Source organism: Dendrobium catenatum, unplaced genomic scaffold (genome assembly GCF_001605985.2).
Source record: "Dendrobium catenatum unplaced genomic scaffold, ASM160598v2 fragScaff_scaffold_853, whole genome shotgun sequence".
NCBI lineage: Eukaryota > Viridiplantae > Streptophyta > Magnoliopsida > Asparagales > Orchidaceae > Dendrobium > Dendrobium catenatum.
This window is the reverse complement of record NW_021319315.1, coordinates 1,310,270-1,326,305: the sequence shown is the minus strand read 5'-3', so window position 1 is coordinate 1,326,305 and position 16,036 is coordinate 1,310,270. Positions and strand designations below refer to the sequence as shown.

General features: G+C 32.5%; 2 protein-coding genes across 2 annotated transcripts; one reads left to right on the top strand and one right to left on the bottom strand.

Moving 5' to 3' along the window:
- The first annotated feature begins 1,067 nt into the window (after nt 1–1,067).
- LOC110094344 (putative H/ACA ribonucleoprotein complex subunit 1-like protein 1) lies at nt 1,068–5,937 on the top strand. Its single transcript, XM_020819562.2, has 4 exons — nt 1,068–1,340; nt 1,430–1,578; nt 1,675–1,790; nt 5,760–5,937. The coding sequence occupies exons 1-4, from the start codon at nt 1,208–1,210 to the stop codon at nt 5,935–5,937; spliced, it is 576 nt and encodes a 191-aa protein (XP_020675221.1). The 5' UTR covers nt 1,068–1,207.
- Nucleotides 5,938–7,025: 1,088 nt separating this feature from the next.
- LOC110094347 (40S ribosomal protein S18) lies at nt 7,026–14,233 on the bottom strand. Its single transcript, XM_020819565.2, has 4 exons — nt 14,093–14,233; nt 13,815–13,975; nt 12,978–13,166; nt 7,026–7,313 (listed from the first exon to the last, which is right to left on the bottom strand). The coding sequence occupies exons 1-4, from the start codon at nt 14,093–14,095 to the stop codon at nt 7,208–7,210; spliced, it is 459 nt and encodes a 152-aa protein (XP_020675224.1). The 5' UTR covers nt 14,096–14,233; the 3' UTR covers nt 7,026–7,207.
- Nucleotides 14,234–16,036: the final 1,803 nt, after the last annotated feature.

Sequence of the window (16,036 nt, the reverse complement as noted above, 5' to 3'; positions counted from 1 at the left end):
TTTGGACGACTTTCTTGATGTTTCTTAAAACAGGTTTCTATTATAAAAATTTGATACTAAAAATCTGCTTTAAAAAACTGTAAGTAGATTTTTTTAAAAAAAATTTCAACTCTCCTAAATAATAATATTTTGATATGAAAAAATATGTGATGGTCGTCAGGATGTTTTTGACATTTATACAAAATTTAAATTATTTTCTATGGTTTGTTTGATCATCGAAAATAGAGGAAAATTAAAATATTACAAATTTAACATTTGGACATTCGAAAATTAGATTTTTCCTCATAATTAAGAAAACATTTTTGTGATGAAAAATATTTAGGGGTAGTCAACATGTTTTCAATAGAAGATTGGAGCTCCTCTATAAGGATTGTGAATCTCAATCGCAGCTCACACCTCATTACTTTGGGTCTAATATGACCAAATGGAAAATGTCAACCCCCTTTCACGACGAAGATCAATGTTCCACCATAAAGATTGCGTCTTAAAATTGCCACTTCTAATTCTACATATGCAAGATAATATCAAGACTCTTTATAGAGGAGAATTGAAGTCACGAAGAAATTCTAGAACTTCTGACCGGCTATTATAAATTTTTCCCTTATCAAGGGATGAAGAAGAGTTCATATTTTTTTATATATAATTTTTAATTTTTTATGGATTCTTTAAAAGCTTTTAATGTTTTAAATTTTATTTCATTTAGAATATTTTTTATTTGTTTGTTTTTAAAAACAAATTTTATTTTGGTTTAAAAAGTTATACAAAAAGGTTTGTGCTATTAGACGTATGTTAGGCCGGCCTGGCCCATCTTAGGCTTAGTTTTGGGCCTAGACATGTCTTTACTGATATTTTTTGAGTTTGCACAATTATTTTTTAATATTATAATTCAAATTTAATACTTTTAGAGCTTAACAAAATTATAAAACCAATTGAAATAAATTTATTAATTTAGATATTTTAAAGCAAAATATTTTGACACTCAAACTTTAGAAAATGCTCAAATTTTGATTGCAGATATTTTACTTAGTTAAAAATATGTATATTTTTAAAATAAACAAAAAGCGACTAAATAAAACCCTAAACCTCAACGCCTCCGCCGCCTCGTCATCGGTACCCTCGGGAGAACGGCAACAGAGCTCACCTTCCTCTTCCACACTACCTGGGGATCAATTGATCTAGGGTTTCTTTGCATTATATCAGTGGGAAAATGCGCCCCCCGAGCTCTGGCCGTGGAGGCTTTCGAGGGGGTTTCCGTGGCGGGAGGGGCGGAGGCGATCGCGGTGGACGAGGTCGCGGTGGCTTTGGTTTTCGAGACGAAGGGCCGCCGTCGGAGGTTGTGGGTTAGTTTCTGGTCTGATCAATTTCGGTTTTTTCTTAAGTTGTTTTGCTTTTGTTTGGTGCATTTGATTCTAATTTCCGATTTCTCTAGAGGTTTCATCGTTTCTACATGCCTGTGAGGGTGATGCTGTTACTAAACTCACTAATGAGAAGATACCTTATTTTAATGCCCCGATATATCTTCAAAACAAGACGCAGATCGGAAAGGTCGACGAGATCTTTGGGCCTATTAACGAGTCGGTGAGCATTGAATTTGTTAACTTTTGGGCTTCTGCTGAACTTAAATTGTCAGATGGAGTAGTTTTTCTAGTGACATGTTGGTTTGTTCTGCTGCAGTACTTCTCAATTAAGATGATGGAAGGGATTATAGCGACTTCATATTCAGCTGGAGAGAAGTTTTACATTGACCCTGCTAAGCTGTTGCCCCTTGCTCGTTTTCTTCCACAGCCAAAGTATGCTCCTCGGTCACTTTGTTAAATCGTTTTCTTACCATTGCTAATTATTTCCTTTTACTAATGGCCATGGTTAGTTGTCAAAAAAATAAGATTGATTTGATGTCTTTTGTTCATTGGTTACATGATCACGTCTGAAATTTCATCTGCTATTTATTTTTCTTCTCTTTAAAGATAAAAGTTTTGAAATGGGCGGAAAAAGTTGAAACGAGTGGATAAAATGCATCTTTGCACGGTTCTTAAAAATGAATAAGTTTTTCAAGATTATGATAATTATAAGGGAATCAAACTTCTGAGATAGATGGTAAGATTTTGAGTCAGGTTAATGTAACAAAGGCTTAGAAAAATCACATTGATATCTTATGTTTAGAATATTTAGGATGGTGGTGGCTTCTGTGTTAAGGCAATGAATCAGAAAGTATAAAAAGTAATGAAAGGATCTTCATAGCATGCATAATATTTTTTATTATGTATTTGATTAGCATGGGAATTATTTTATTAGGGGAGAAAATAAGGGTTTGGTCACATAAAACGACAGCCTTTCGATGACCCGGTTAGAAAAGTAGATGTATTAGATTTGACTTATGTTAAGAAAGATAGAGGTAGACCTAAAAAGACTTGGTTAGAAAATATTAGAAATGACCTTTTTTTTTAGATTTAGATGAGAATTTGACTCTTAACAGTACACAATTGAGAAAAAAGATTCATGTAGCCGACCCTACATAGTGGGATAAAGGCTTACTGTTGTTGCTGTGGGAGAAAATAAGCGTCTATCTTGACGTTATTAAAGATGTTCATTTATTAACTTTAGCTTACAGAAGAAGATAAGATGGTGAAAAAAGATTTTGGCAATTTGGGTTCATAAGGGAGGACAAAAGGTGGCATAAAACAATATAATGAGCAGGGAGGATGAAGGTGAGGGGATTAAGATGGAAAATGGTTGACTAAATCAAATATGATTAGAAATAATTTAAAATGACATGTAAAATAGAGTAAACACTATATGCAGTACTCAACAAGATGACTATATCATGAGCACTATTAGAGTAGTTTTAATGTAGTTGGGATTTGCTAATGTAGATGTGGATGGTCTGCAATACGAGATTACAATCACAGATTTGAGAAATTATTTGAAGAGGAAATGATGGAAAAGGAAAAGAGGGAATCATTATTTAGAAATCATTATTTTTCCATCTTAGGTTGTTCACTCATCTTGCTCCTTATTAGATCATTTTTTGGCTATTATTGTGCGTGCTCAAAACCACCACAAGTTTACTTTTCGCTACCTTATCTTTCATATATGCTTCTCCCATTTTTCTCTTCGATAGTATCATTCTTATTGCATTCCTATTTTTACATGTATTCTCCATCTTAGGTTGTTCACTCATTATTAGATCATTTTTTGGCTATTATTGTGCGTGCTCAAAACCACCACAAGTTTACTTTTCGCTACCTTATCTTTCATATATGCTTCTCCCATTTTTCTCTTCAATAGTATCATTCTTATTGCATTCCTATTTTTACTATGTATTCATCTTAACATCCCAATTTATTGTCATACTTAGTTGTTATTTGCTTTCTTTATTCCTGAACATTTTGATTTATGTAACATGGTGTAAGCTTGGTTGAACAAGTTTGAATAGTGATGTTAGGTTGCCCATTAATCATAAAAACAAAGAGGAAATGTATGTAGTGAATCATATTTTGATTTTTTTTCCATTGCTAGGTTGCTTTTTAGAATCACTGTTTTCTGGCTTCTTATGGTAGAATGGTGGAAATTGTTAGTTTGATTTGTCTGCACAATTGATGCACTACAACAATACTCAGTAACAGCTAAAATGACAGGAGAATTCCCCATGAAAACCCAAAGCACAATCCCAATAACAGCCAAGCTTCTTTATAAATCTTAAGGTTAATTGGACCATGTATGACTCAAATAAGCCCTACAACTCACCTAGGCATATTTTGGGTTTGAAGCATTGGCTTTAGCTTCAACTTATTACAAATGAGTCTGTAAAAGATTAAGAAGGTTCATTGACTGGCATAGGAGAGCCTAGGACAGGTTGCTAAGTGTCCTAGTTGCAATATGAGACAAATTAGGGTTAACCTAGCCTAAGGGTCTCAAGAGTTCAAAATGGAATATGGGGTACCCTAAGGTTTTAGATTTTCTATAGCTAACCACAGTCACAATTAGGTCCTTAAGAATTCACCTATGAGTGTCCTATGAGAAAGCCCTATGATGTGGCAGGGATTCTTATGAATTAAGGCTAAGCATATGAGGAATTTGTCAACCTCATTCAAAAAGTGTGGTTAATAGTAATATTAACATTCACATATTAGCCACATTGAATTACCATTTAAATAATCTTTATAGTACAATGCTGATATCCATATAACACAATTGGTCTAATTACAGTTTTTAAGAATAAAAATTTACTTTATAAATTTTTTTCTTGCATGCTCTTTAGACAATTTTTGATTTAAATTGCTCCAACTTAATTATAGAAGTTATATTGTAAACTCTATCCAACTTTTATGAATATTGATCCAAGATAATGAAACATGTCTAATCTAGGTATCACTTGATCTCTATTGACTAATTGCTGTTAATTTCATGCGCATTGTGCTAACAAATCATATAAATTTTTATTTTACTATTTAGCCATTTATCTTTCAAAATTTTTTTTTTTAATTTTTTTATCTATTTTGATAGAGGCCTATACTGCTAGAAGTGTATCATCTACAAATAGAAAAAATCAATTGCCTTAATAATTAATATCATTTATAAGCATCTTCTTAATACTAAATGATCTGTTACCACTAATCCCTGATATGGTGCTAATGGGATCAAGAATGCTATCTTTGATCGCCACACAACTACTTTCTAATATTTTCCAAATTTCATTATAAATATTAATGATAATTTCAACGTACTTTTTCTTTATTCTCTATATTTTTATCATGTTCTTGACACTAAAATCATCGTCATGACTTGTAAGTTTAATACTCAAAGGATGTTTGGTTTGAAGTAAGATTTGTAAAGTAATCCAAATGCATGCAGTGATTTTGACAATATTGATATTTGGCATTAAGTAAATGAAACACATACTTAAATTTCAAAGCGAATGCACTATCTAGTTTAATTTTGGTTGTTTTTGAAAATTATTAGATTTTGCCGATTTCCAGACACACTCTAAATTCTATACTATTATTACCATAAGCTGCTGCCATCCACCGCCTTTGCCATCGGGTCTTGTCAGCAGAACTTTGACCACCACCATCATTAGCTACCATTGGCTGCCACCAACCACCACTAGTAGTTGCTAGCAAGAACTGCCAAGAACCATTGGTTGTCGCTTCCCTCCATCCCTAGCCACCACCACTGGCTGCCGCCATAGTGTGCCCCTGGTTTGTGAGATTGCTGACCACCACCCTCCGCCCTCTCGCTTTAGACCACCACCCTCCGCCCTCTCGCTTTAGCTTGCCACTGGCTATTGATCAGCACTATCTTTCGACTTTACATTACAAAAAAGAAAAATAAAATCACCTATATCTATTTTACTCTCATCTAAACATCTATAAACATTTCAAATATATTGCATTATATTTTACTCTTCTTTTATTTGTTAGCAAACTAAACTGCCCCTAAATTATAACATTCTCAATTATGTCGTTTTTCTTGCTATTGATATCAAAATAAATTTTCTTCTTCTGAAAAAAATCACTTGCATTTGTACTATCTTTTAGCATTGAAAAAAATCAAATTACTTCAGCATCTCTTCTAACTCTTCTAACTCTTTAAATTTAAAAAATTCTTTTGGCCGTATGATTTTTGATAAATTCTTAAATTCTTCAATGGATTTCTATATTGATGCGAGTAAAAGGCTCCTTGTGGATATAAGCACCTATTCCCCATAAAATCATGAATATAGAAATAGGATGATTGATATTCTGTGTCTGCAACTGCAGGGGAGCAAAGCCTTCTGCTGGAAGAGGCGGCGGACGCGGTGGAGCAAGGGGTGGTGGGCGCTTCGGTGGTGGTCGCTTTGGTGGTGGGCGTGGGAGGGGTGGTCCTCGTGGCGGAGGTCGAGGAGGCCCTCCGAGGGGAGGCCGCGGCGGCGGGTTTAGAGGCCGTGGAAGATCGTAGATCAAAAACTGATCCATCAGGTGGAAAATATGTTGCAGATTGATTTGGTTAGATTCTATAGTTTTTTATTATGTTTCTTTGAGCTGGTAGAAGATACTGAAAATTTCATCTGAATTTCTCATCTATTGCTTTCATTGGTTCCCTTTTTCATCCACATATTTTGTACTGTTAAGACTTTGTGAAACTCTTCATTTAGAACGTTCAGATTTTAGATATTTTAAGATATGCAGCTAAAATTTAAGAGCGGCTGTGGTCTGTTCTGCTCTTTAGTTGTATCTGATTTTGACCTGGTTTATGAATTTAGATTTGATTCGTTGGAACTTTATAGCTTTTGTTGGAGAGCTTTTTTTTGTTATTTTTTTACTAAAAAATTTAAATTAAGAATTGTTGTAAAAAAAATAATTTAAAAAACAGTAAGAAAATTATCTCAAATAAAGCCTTGATTTGAATCACTTTGACTCGTAAATTGGCTCATGTATCTCCATACTTCAGACAGGAAGAATTCATGATTGAAATGTAAATTTATTTTGTTCTTAAATTTATAGGATTCTCTAAGGGCTAGGTTGTTCTAAAAAAAGCTAAGGCTCATTTAGAACTGTTTTATTATTATTTTTTAAAGTAGTTTTTTTAATATAAAAATTTTTTATTCAAAAAAAAATTAAACTATTTGAAAATTAGTCAAATTTATAGATTTAAATCAGAACTCTCAAAATCAAAAGTATTAATGAATTTCAAATTATTTTGAACCGAAACCAAACCAAACTAAAGCATAAATCAATAGAAATAAATTTTTTGTTTTGCATATCTCAACCTTTGTTTATCCATACATTCATCATTAACTCAATCCCTACCCCAATCAATTCCATTCAGTTACATATCAATCTACAACTTTATTTGAAACAGTTATAGTACATTATTTTTTTTGTGCTTTCAAAAATGTTTTTATTAAAAAATAGTTTTACAAAGCCAAAAAAAAAAAAAAAAACATCTCAATGAAGCCTAAATATTCTTTTTTTCCTAATTTTAGTTTAGGGTTTATTTTTCTTACTACAAATCACATATAATCAAAGCTTAAACAACAGATAAAATTTGGCAATTTTTAAATAATATAATTCCCATAGAAGACTCGATAAAAACTTTTAATCAAAATCTAAAATTTCCGAACAAAGAAGGAAGTTAATGTTCATTGTAATAAATATCGATCAGAAAGCTTTTCAAGTTTTGAACCTGCATGGAGATGGCAAAGTAAAAAAAAAAGCAGCAGAGAGGCTTAACGCTTCTTAGAGACACCAACTGTCTTTCCTCTCCTCCCAGTAGTCTTAGTGTGCTGTCCACGAACTCGAAGTCCCCAATAATGGCGAAGACCCCTATGGTTTCTGGATCATCACAGTTGATCTACATAAGCTTCAAAGCTATAGATATGGATGACCATAACATACACAGCAAAAAAGGATAAAAATAAAATAAAATTAATTAAGTTCTTTCAAAAGGATTTCTGTGAGTTCTAACACCACTTGCTAGAAGATTTCTAACAAGGAAGATAAAGTTTTGGTTTTATATGTACCGATGATCAAATTTGTTTTTAACTCAAAAAATTATATTCATAGATCAAGGACAACCAAATGGTATTTTTATATCAACTTTTTTTAACCAAGGCATGTGCTTCATTCTAATGATTTACATTGTTTATCAGAAGGAATGGACATGAACAACTGGGATGAATTATTCTGTGCGGACATCGGACGGGGCGAATCGTCCGGTTTGTCTCTGTGAACAGTAAAAATAAAAGCGCAGCTTTACTGTTCACAGAGACAACCGAATGGTTCTTCCCATCTGGTGTCCGCACAGAATAATCTCTCACCAACTGGAGAACACTAAAGGTGAGCTATATCATGCAAATGGAACCAAATCTCTAACTAAGTATTATCTTCTTCAACTCCAATGCTAGTAATTATATGGGAGCCATGGTAAGAGATCTTTACCAACCTATTTAATATGTGTAGAAAAGGAATGTTTTGTTGGGGGGTTTAGGAATGCAACAATTTGCTATAGGTATGAAAGGGCCGGCCACACATCAATTCTTGTCATTCTTCACTGCAAAAGATGTGTTTTTCTTGTCATGTATTTTCCCCTCGAGCTATTAAAGAAGACCATATTTCATTTCGCAAATCTCCAATAACCTTTGTATATACAAAATCAGAAAGAATGATCTTTCATAAGCACTCAATTGGCATTGAACCAAGGACTGAATCAAATCTATTAATTTCACCAAGCCATGTTCTTTCATTGTAAAGTTCAATACCAAAGAAGTTTAAGTTAATGTGCAAATAGGTTGTAACAAGCTTAGTGCTTTAAAGTTTTAGTTAAAAAGTGAAATGATGGTCTTGGTTGTTTTGGTTTCAAAAAATTCAAAGTTTGGGTTGGCTTACATGGATTGCCTTTTTGTTTCTGGAATTGTTTAGTTCTTGAGTTTATCACCTCTCATGTTTGGAAAATTGAATAGCATGGGCAGAAAAATAATTTCTAAAGACAAAAACTGGGAAGCATTGGTGTAGTAGGTTGAAGTTGAACATCTTCAATCATGCCATAGAAGCATTTCAAGCCAGCCAAATGAGTTTATCTTAAATCATACATAAATCTTAAGATTTTCCGTTCTTCCGCAGCATTCCGGTAAGCTGGTTGATTCTCAGACTCTGGAGTTCTAAGATGATGTCAAATTTGGCAAATTGGATTCTAGACCTAATTATTACGGGGCAACTCAATCATTAATCAGGTGGTCTCACCTCCTAACAATTCAAATTTGAATTTGAAAATGACTAATGATTTGCATCCACAATTCTCCTTTACAAAACCCAGCAGCCATTATTCGGATAATGCCATCATTGCGATATTATTTAATGGGTATTCTATGTTTTATTGAGGAAATATCAGTACAGTTTCTTTGGAAAAGGTCAAACTCTTTCTTCTAAGTGCTCCTATTTTTCAATCGTTCCAGCATTATGTGACTTCAAACACATTCGTCAAAGTTATGTCCCGAAGACAACTTCATTCCCGAGCTTTCGGAAGGCGTCACGAAAAAGCAACATTTTTACATCAGTCAAAATCAGTATATTCAGAACATACGAACAGTTCCGATGTTTCATTTACCCCTTCAGTTCTCCCCTTGGTGGCACGTCCTTGTGGTATTTTAGGATTGGAGAGTTCAGAAATCCTTTCAAAATTTGGCCTTAGTTCCCCGACTATTATTAAATATCTAATTTAATCCCAAACCTACATCATGACTTAATTTAGTTCCCCAACTAATAGAAAATGACCCAATTTGATCTCAAGATCAACAACAATAATTAAAAGTAACCCCAACTATTAAATTTAAGAGCATTTTGGGTATTATGACATATATGATATTATATATATTTTTATTATTTATCATATTAAAACAAATACAAAAATCATAATAGAGGTTAACCAACTAAATAACAAGAGTGAATAATTAATAAATGTGATTAAATTCAATTATAATTTTTGTATTTATTATAATATGATAAAAGGCAATATATATCAAAATAATAAGATAATCTCACATACACCCTAATACCCAAAATACACTCGCATTTAAGTCTTGGACTTAATTTTAAGTGTAACTTTTATCCTTGAGACCAAATTGAGATATTTTCTAATTATCATAATATTAAATTAAGGGATTAAAATTAGGAACTAAATTGGGTATTTACTAATAATCGGTGGACTATTTTGGACTTTTAATTGTTTTCTTTTCATGCAAGCCTAGTTGATATTTCCTCCTGTTATGGACATAGGAACGTTGAGTGTTTTAAGCTTAGGCTCAGTGGTCAAAAGATGAATGATTAAAGATGAGCGACTTTATATTATTCACCTGCGAGAATCAACATTGCTGAATCCTTCTTCCAGAAGCCATATATCTATTGATGTTTCTAACCCTTAAATGCAAGGATTTCCTGGACACATTTTCTCTATAAGGTTGTAATCCTAAGTCTGATGGAAGTTCTTTCTTCTTCTATATTATTGATCTCCATTCGTTTCCATATGATTCATGCTAATCATGATTTTGATTCAACCACTGTTTATACTCTTTCTAATAAGAATGATAAGATGCTCTTCAGAGAATGATAAAGTTATAAATGGTCCTAACTTTGATTTGGAGATCTATAGTTCTTAAAAAAACAGTTGACGGCCGGATTATCTATACAAGGAAATTTCCAAACAAGGTTTCTTTGCTTAACAAAGGTATCATTCAATCAGCTATCAATGACATACAAAGAAAATTTGGAAGATGATTTCCATATATTTTTCAATTGTGAGGAGGCTCTATAATATTTTTGGAATCTACACTCCCAATGATAACTTGGACTCAAATTTTTCACAAGATAAATTTATCAAAAAAGATTATTCGGAGCTTTGGTATATTTTCCTCTTCCCTTCCATTAGAATCATTTGGAGTGAAAAAAATGTGAGATGCTTCTCCAATATGAAAAAGGTCCTTTAGTTTGAAGCTTATTAATCTTGCTTATTTTTTAATCAATAATGCAATTGAAAAAAAATACTATCCGAATTAACAAAATTATGGAGGAGAATCATTCACCATCTAGACATCTTGAGATTTTCCCAATAACTATTTGCGTGTTTATTCTTTCTTTTTTTTTCTCTACATTTTTTGGGGATTTTTCTCTAATCTTGTGTTCTTATATGTAATTTCTGTTCCATATTAATGAGAAAATTTTGCCCAACTTTCCATTAAAAATTATATTTCTTGACTATCCAGTATGAGACTCTCTCATATGCTTTGCCAAGCTTTCTAACCCCATACGACAAAAAGCATAACCCTTGCAATCATCAATATAAAGCTACCAACAAAAATCAAGGTCTATTTGGATGTTAAAAATTTGACAATTTCCCCTATTTATCTTGTTTGCTTTAGAAAAATCTAGTTTTAGGAAAGTATGATAAAAAATATGGCTACAAATAGCTTTCTAAGAACTCTAATGACACAAATACCAAAAAACAAAATCCACACCAAAAGCGCCAAAAGTATTATTTACAAGTAAATAGTAAGTTTAAAAGTTTGGTCTTACTAATTGATCAAATGACAGATTTCTAATTCAATAAAAGTACAAGGGGTATGTTTTCTGAATATCAACATTCTTGTTTTCTATCATAGCATAAATTAGAACAATACCCATTCCTCTTCCATATGCAGCCAACCAATGGCCCCGACATGATTGATTCATAATCTTCCTAAATGGTATCTCAGAAAGAGTAAAAGAGGCTAATAGATTGAATAGCATTACATGTGCTGGACCTCATGGGAGAAAGATGTGCAAAATATAGCAGATTAAAAATGTGAATAATTAAAAAAAAAAATCATATTCATAAATATAGAAAAATCATATACATTATAACAAATTTCACTCAACATTACCTGACCAAAATTTTATTTTATCAAAGTGGCAGGATAAGATTCCTTAAAAAATCATTTCATAAAGCAATTCTTGCCAAAATCAAAACAAGTAAAATACCCACATGACATCTTAGAAAGCCGGGACAAAAAAAGATACTAAAAACTACCAAAAAAGACCTCAGGTTTTTAAACCTATCATTGAATACCCCATAGTTGTATGAAATGGCTTGAGCGTAGATCATATGTTGGCAATAGCTACCAAGCTAAAAGCATAAAGACAAAATAATGGAACATGGCCTAACAATGCTAACTCAATTATTCAATAATAGGTACTCATCTTCTCACAAAAATATTTATACAAAGGTCAAACATAATAATTCCCCAAGAGTAACACCTCATTTAAATAGGTAAATATATAAATATTCAACCAAATCATCCCCGAAGAAACATTCATAGCAAATCACATCACAATGCTATTATCATTACTATGAATATTTTGTTCACATTAACGTAGGGGATTAATCATATTTTCTCCCATGTTGCAACACTAACAATATAATGATATAGTTAAAAATTTAGAAGTCACAGTCACTAGTTAATAAAGAGTAAAACCAAACAGAGGAATAAAGCTGGGTTTGGGACGACATTTTTAGCGACGTATTGCTTAAAATGCAACCAATATTGTGTTTGAGGCGTTACTTTATAACATAGTTCTCAAATTTTTACGTTCTCAGTGTGCTTTCCATGGCCTACAAACATCGGTCATGGTTTGTGCGTTCCACATTTCTGAAAAGAAAAAAAATGATGCGAACACCCTTCTTTCGATGATATTACAGCAAAGAGAAAGGAGTTTCCTTCACCCACGAGAGAGATGAATCCAGTTCGGCACTTCGGCGAGTTAGTTCTGACATCAATCTTTATCAGATCCACGCCTCTAAGCCCTTGTGGTGCCATATGATCTATGCCAACGATGCTGGCTTAAGAGGAGGAAGCCAATCTAGTTGCTGGTGGGTGGAATCGAGTATAAATGGCAGAGGAGTTATTAGGAGGTGGGGGAAGGGTAACAGGAAGAAGAGTACAGGAGGAAGCGGACCCGCATTTACAGTAGGACGTGGAGGACGAAGAAGAGGAGGGGAGGCTACTTTTGCTTTGCTGTTTGTGGAAGGGCTTGATTTTGTCTTCAAGCGTTTATATAAATAAAACTTATATTGAATGTGAGAAAGGATATTATATATATAAGACTATACCAATATATACATTGAATGTGAGAAAGGTCCTATAACTCTTCAATATTGATTAAGCATCTCGCTGCTTTAATATGATTTTCAAGCTTATCTAGACTCCATAAGGTCAAAGTGGGTGAATAAATAACTCTTTAGATCACCTTAATAAGCCTAAAGCAAAGCAAATAATCTTGGAAGTGAAAGTCCACATAACAGGAATGATACGAGGCAAACAGAATACAACTTCACACACTGATAACTTAGAATAATGAATAAAAGTTAAAAGATAACAATTATGAAACATCCTTTATCCTATCCAAAAAATTTTGAAGCAATGGTTGCATAAATAATAATAAAAATATATATATTGCAAAATGACACACCTGATCTTCTTCAACCTTTCGAGATCATCCCTTAGTTTCATGTCCAGGGCATTTGACACTACTTGGGAGTACCGACCATCCTTATAATCTTTCTTTCTGTTTAAAAACCAATCTGGGATCTTGAATTGGCGTGGATTTGCAACAATAGTCATGAGATTCTCAAGTTCAGCAGCAGAGAGTTCACCAGCCCTGCAAAATACGGAAGTAGAAATATCCCACTCTAACAAATACTTTGAATGATTAAGTAGAAATAAAAACTACAATCCGCACTAAAAAGACAATTCGGTAGCGTGAAGGAAACAATGAAAATGAAGATTCATCTTAATTGGAGCTTCTTTGAATTTCTAATTAAATAGAAATATAAAACCAGTAGACCTAATTCATTGTCATTCATGGTTAATCAACTAGAAAACTAAATGCTTGTGCTTACATCCAATAAAAATTTTGGCAACAAAACTCACATTATGGGCATCATAGAATTGGATAACTAAGACTTCAGGAGGAGAATCAAACGTATAATTCTTACAGATCTTATGGAACAATAAACTCAGTCAAACTACTTATCAGTATTACCTCAAAGAAAGGTATAAAAGTATTCTAATAGATTCAGAAAAATTTGAGCCAAGTAGGAAATACAACCAAACCACAGAAAAAATAACCCCTTAGCCCTATACCGAACAATGGGCTAGAGAAACAAAGAAATATTCATAAGATCGATCACAAGAAATGAGCTTTTTAAGCTCCACATTAAAGTTTAAACTAATAAAAGACATCCCAAGCCCAAGTGGTATCGTCCAATCAAAACTATAATGACCTCAACGCAGGAAAAAATCATACCTCTTGTTCATGTCGACGTCGGCTTTCTTGCAGACGATGTTGGCAAAACGGCGACCGATACCCTTGATGGAGGTGAGAGCAAACATTATCTTCTTCTTTCCATCCACGTTAGTGTTCAGCACACGAAGGATGTGCTGGAAATCCTCGTTTGCAATGAGAGACTGCGTAAAAAGATCGCACCGAAAAACAAAAAAAAACAAAAAACAAAAAGTTATCAGAGAAGCGATCTACAAAAATCGAGTCAGGAGAAATTAGAAATAATTTTGACGAAATCCAACCATTTTGCCTTGGCTTAAATTTTTTTCCCAAAGCTAGGGTTTCCAATCCCTCCGACGTCGGCTCCAATCGCGCCTGTGAGATATCTGAGATGGTTGCAGGATATAAGTTGAAGAAGAGGAAGCCCTAAGCCAGAAGAAAATGGGCCCTTAACGTCTAGACCGTACGGCCCAATTGTTTTGAACAACTGGGTTCAGAGCTCATTGGGCCCAATCATCTAAGATGTAACTACTTTTTAATAGATAGGGGACTATTGGAATTCTTATATTAGAGAGATCATTGAATAACATCTATTATAAATAGTATAGTTAAAAATAAATGTAAATGATTTAGAAGTTTATTATAAAAAGTATAGATGCTTCCATTAAGTGAACATATAAACTTAATATGAATGATTAAAAAAAATCATATAAGATGATGTGGATAATTATTCAAAATAATTTATGAAGAATATGTTTTACACATCGTATAACGTTTAAGAATAATTAATTAAAAATAAATATTTATAATTTTATGGCCATATAGTTGGGATAATGCTAATAATCATGAAGATAATTTTCTTAAATATATAATATATAGATCAATAATATTATAGTAGTAGGCATTATTTACTTATGCATATCACAGACTGATTTATGGAACTTAATTTTTTGTGTCAATAAGCTAGCCGTAATTAGGATAGGGTAGCATGTAAATAATCCTCAACTCTTTAATCATTATAATTAATTTTTAGAACATTATTATTATTGCAAGTTGGAGGCCATATTGCTAGAGATTGTGTATGTGTTCATAACTTTAATTTCAAACAACAATCTACATCTAATTAAAAAAAATAGAAAATAAATCAAATAGGGTATACATAATAGTTTACATGAAAATCTCAGAAGAAAAGCTCACATTCCATCGTCTAGTTAGAAAGATTTTCACTAAGTATAGCCCTGAGTTATAATAGAGATCCATTCCTCAAAATATTACAGAAGGTGTTGAGTTAGAATAATTTTCAAGTAAGACATGAATCTCATTAAAATTCACAAGCAAATGAAGAAATCTTTGGAGACAAGTTGATTTAAGCTAAATGACTCTCTTAGTTTGTTGTAGTTATCTTATCTTTTTCGTTTTATATTTAAAGTTGTTTGACTCAATTTTATTGTCTATTTTTTCTAAGCATTTAGTTTGATTTTCAAATGTTATCTCCAAGTTTAAGTTTGATGTCTATATTTTGTTTGATTTTCTCTTAATTTGATTAAAGAGTTAGAAACATTATAAATTCTCATATACTTATGCCCTAAAGTTTTAGGCTTTTTTAAATTAATGCGTAAGCCCATATATAGGGTTTTCCCAAAAAAAAAATAAAAAAGGTTAACCACTGAAGAGAAATGACATTAATTAAAATATGATGAGCAAGGTGAATTACGCAAGTGCAAGAAGTAAGGAGACTTTGATTCACCTATTCTTATAATACGGCGTATTAAAAATAATCTAATTATCCCTTTCTAATTCAATATTTTTATAATTTTTATGATTTTATGATTTTAATTGTATAATTTTAAAAAAATGATAATTTGCTTTCCTAATTAAACTTCATCAATAAGATCAAAGTAATCTCGGGTGATTGCTGTGACAATCAAGAAGCCATTTGGGACTTTGTTGTACTTGATCTATTATTTCAAGGATTTGTTTGGGGGTGAATCTTTAATTGATGATATTTCCTATACTCAAATTATCCCTAATCTTTTTTCTTCTGCTGATAATGGCTCTTGATCTATTAGTCCTGAGGAGCGAGAGATTTTTAGTACTCTTTTAGATAAGAATTATGATTCTGTGGCTGGTCTTGATGGCTTCACCACCTTATTTTTTTAAAAAAAATTGGCTTATTATAAAAATTGATCTATATGAAGCTATTTTTTTTTCAATAATTGTAATGTTTCCAAATTTTTTCATAGCAC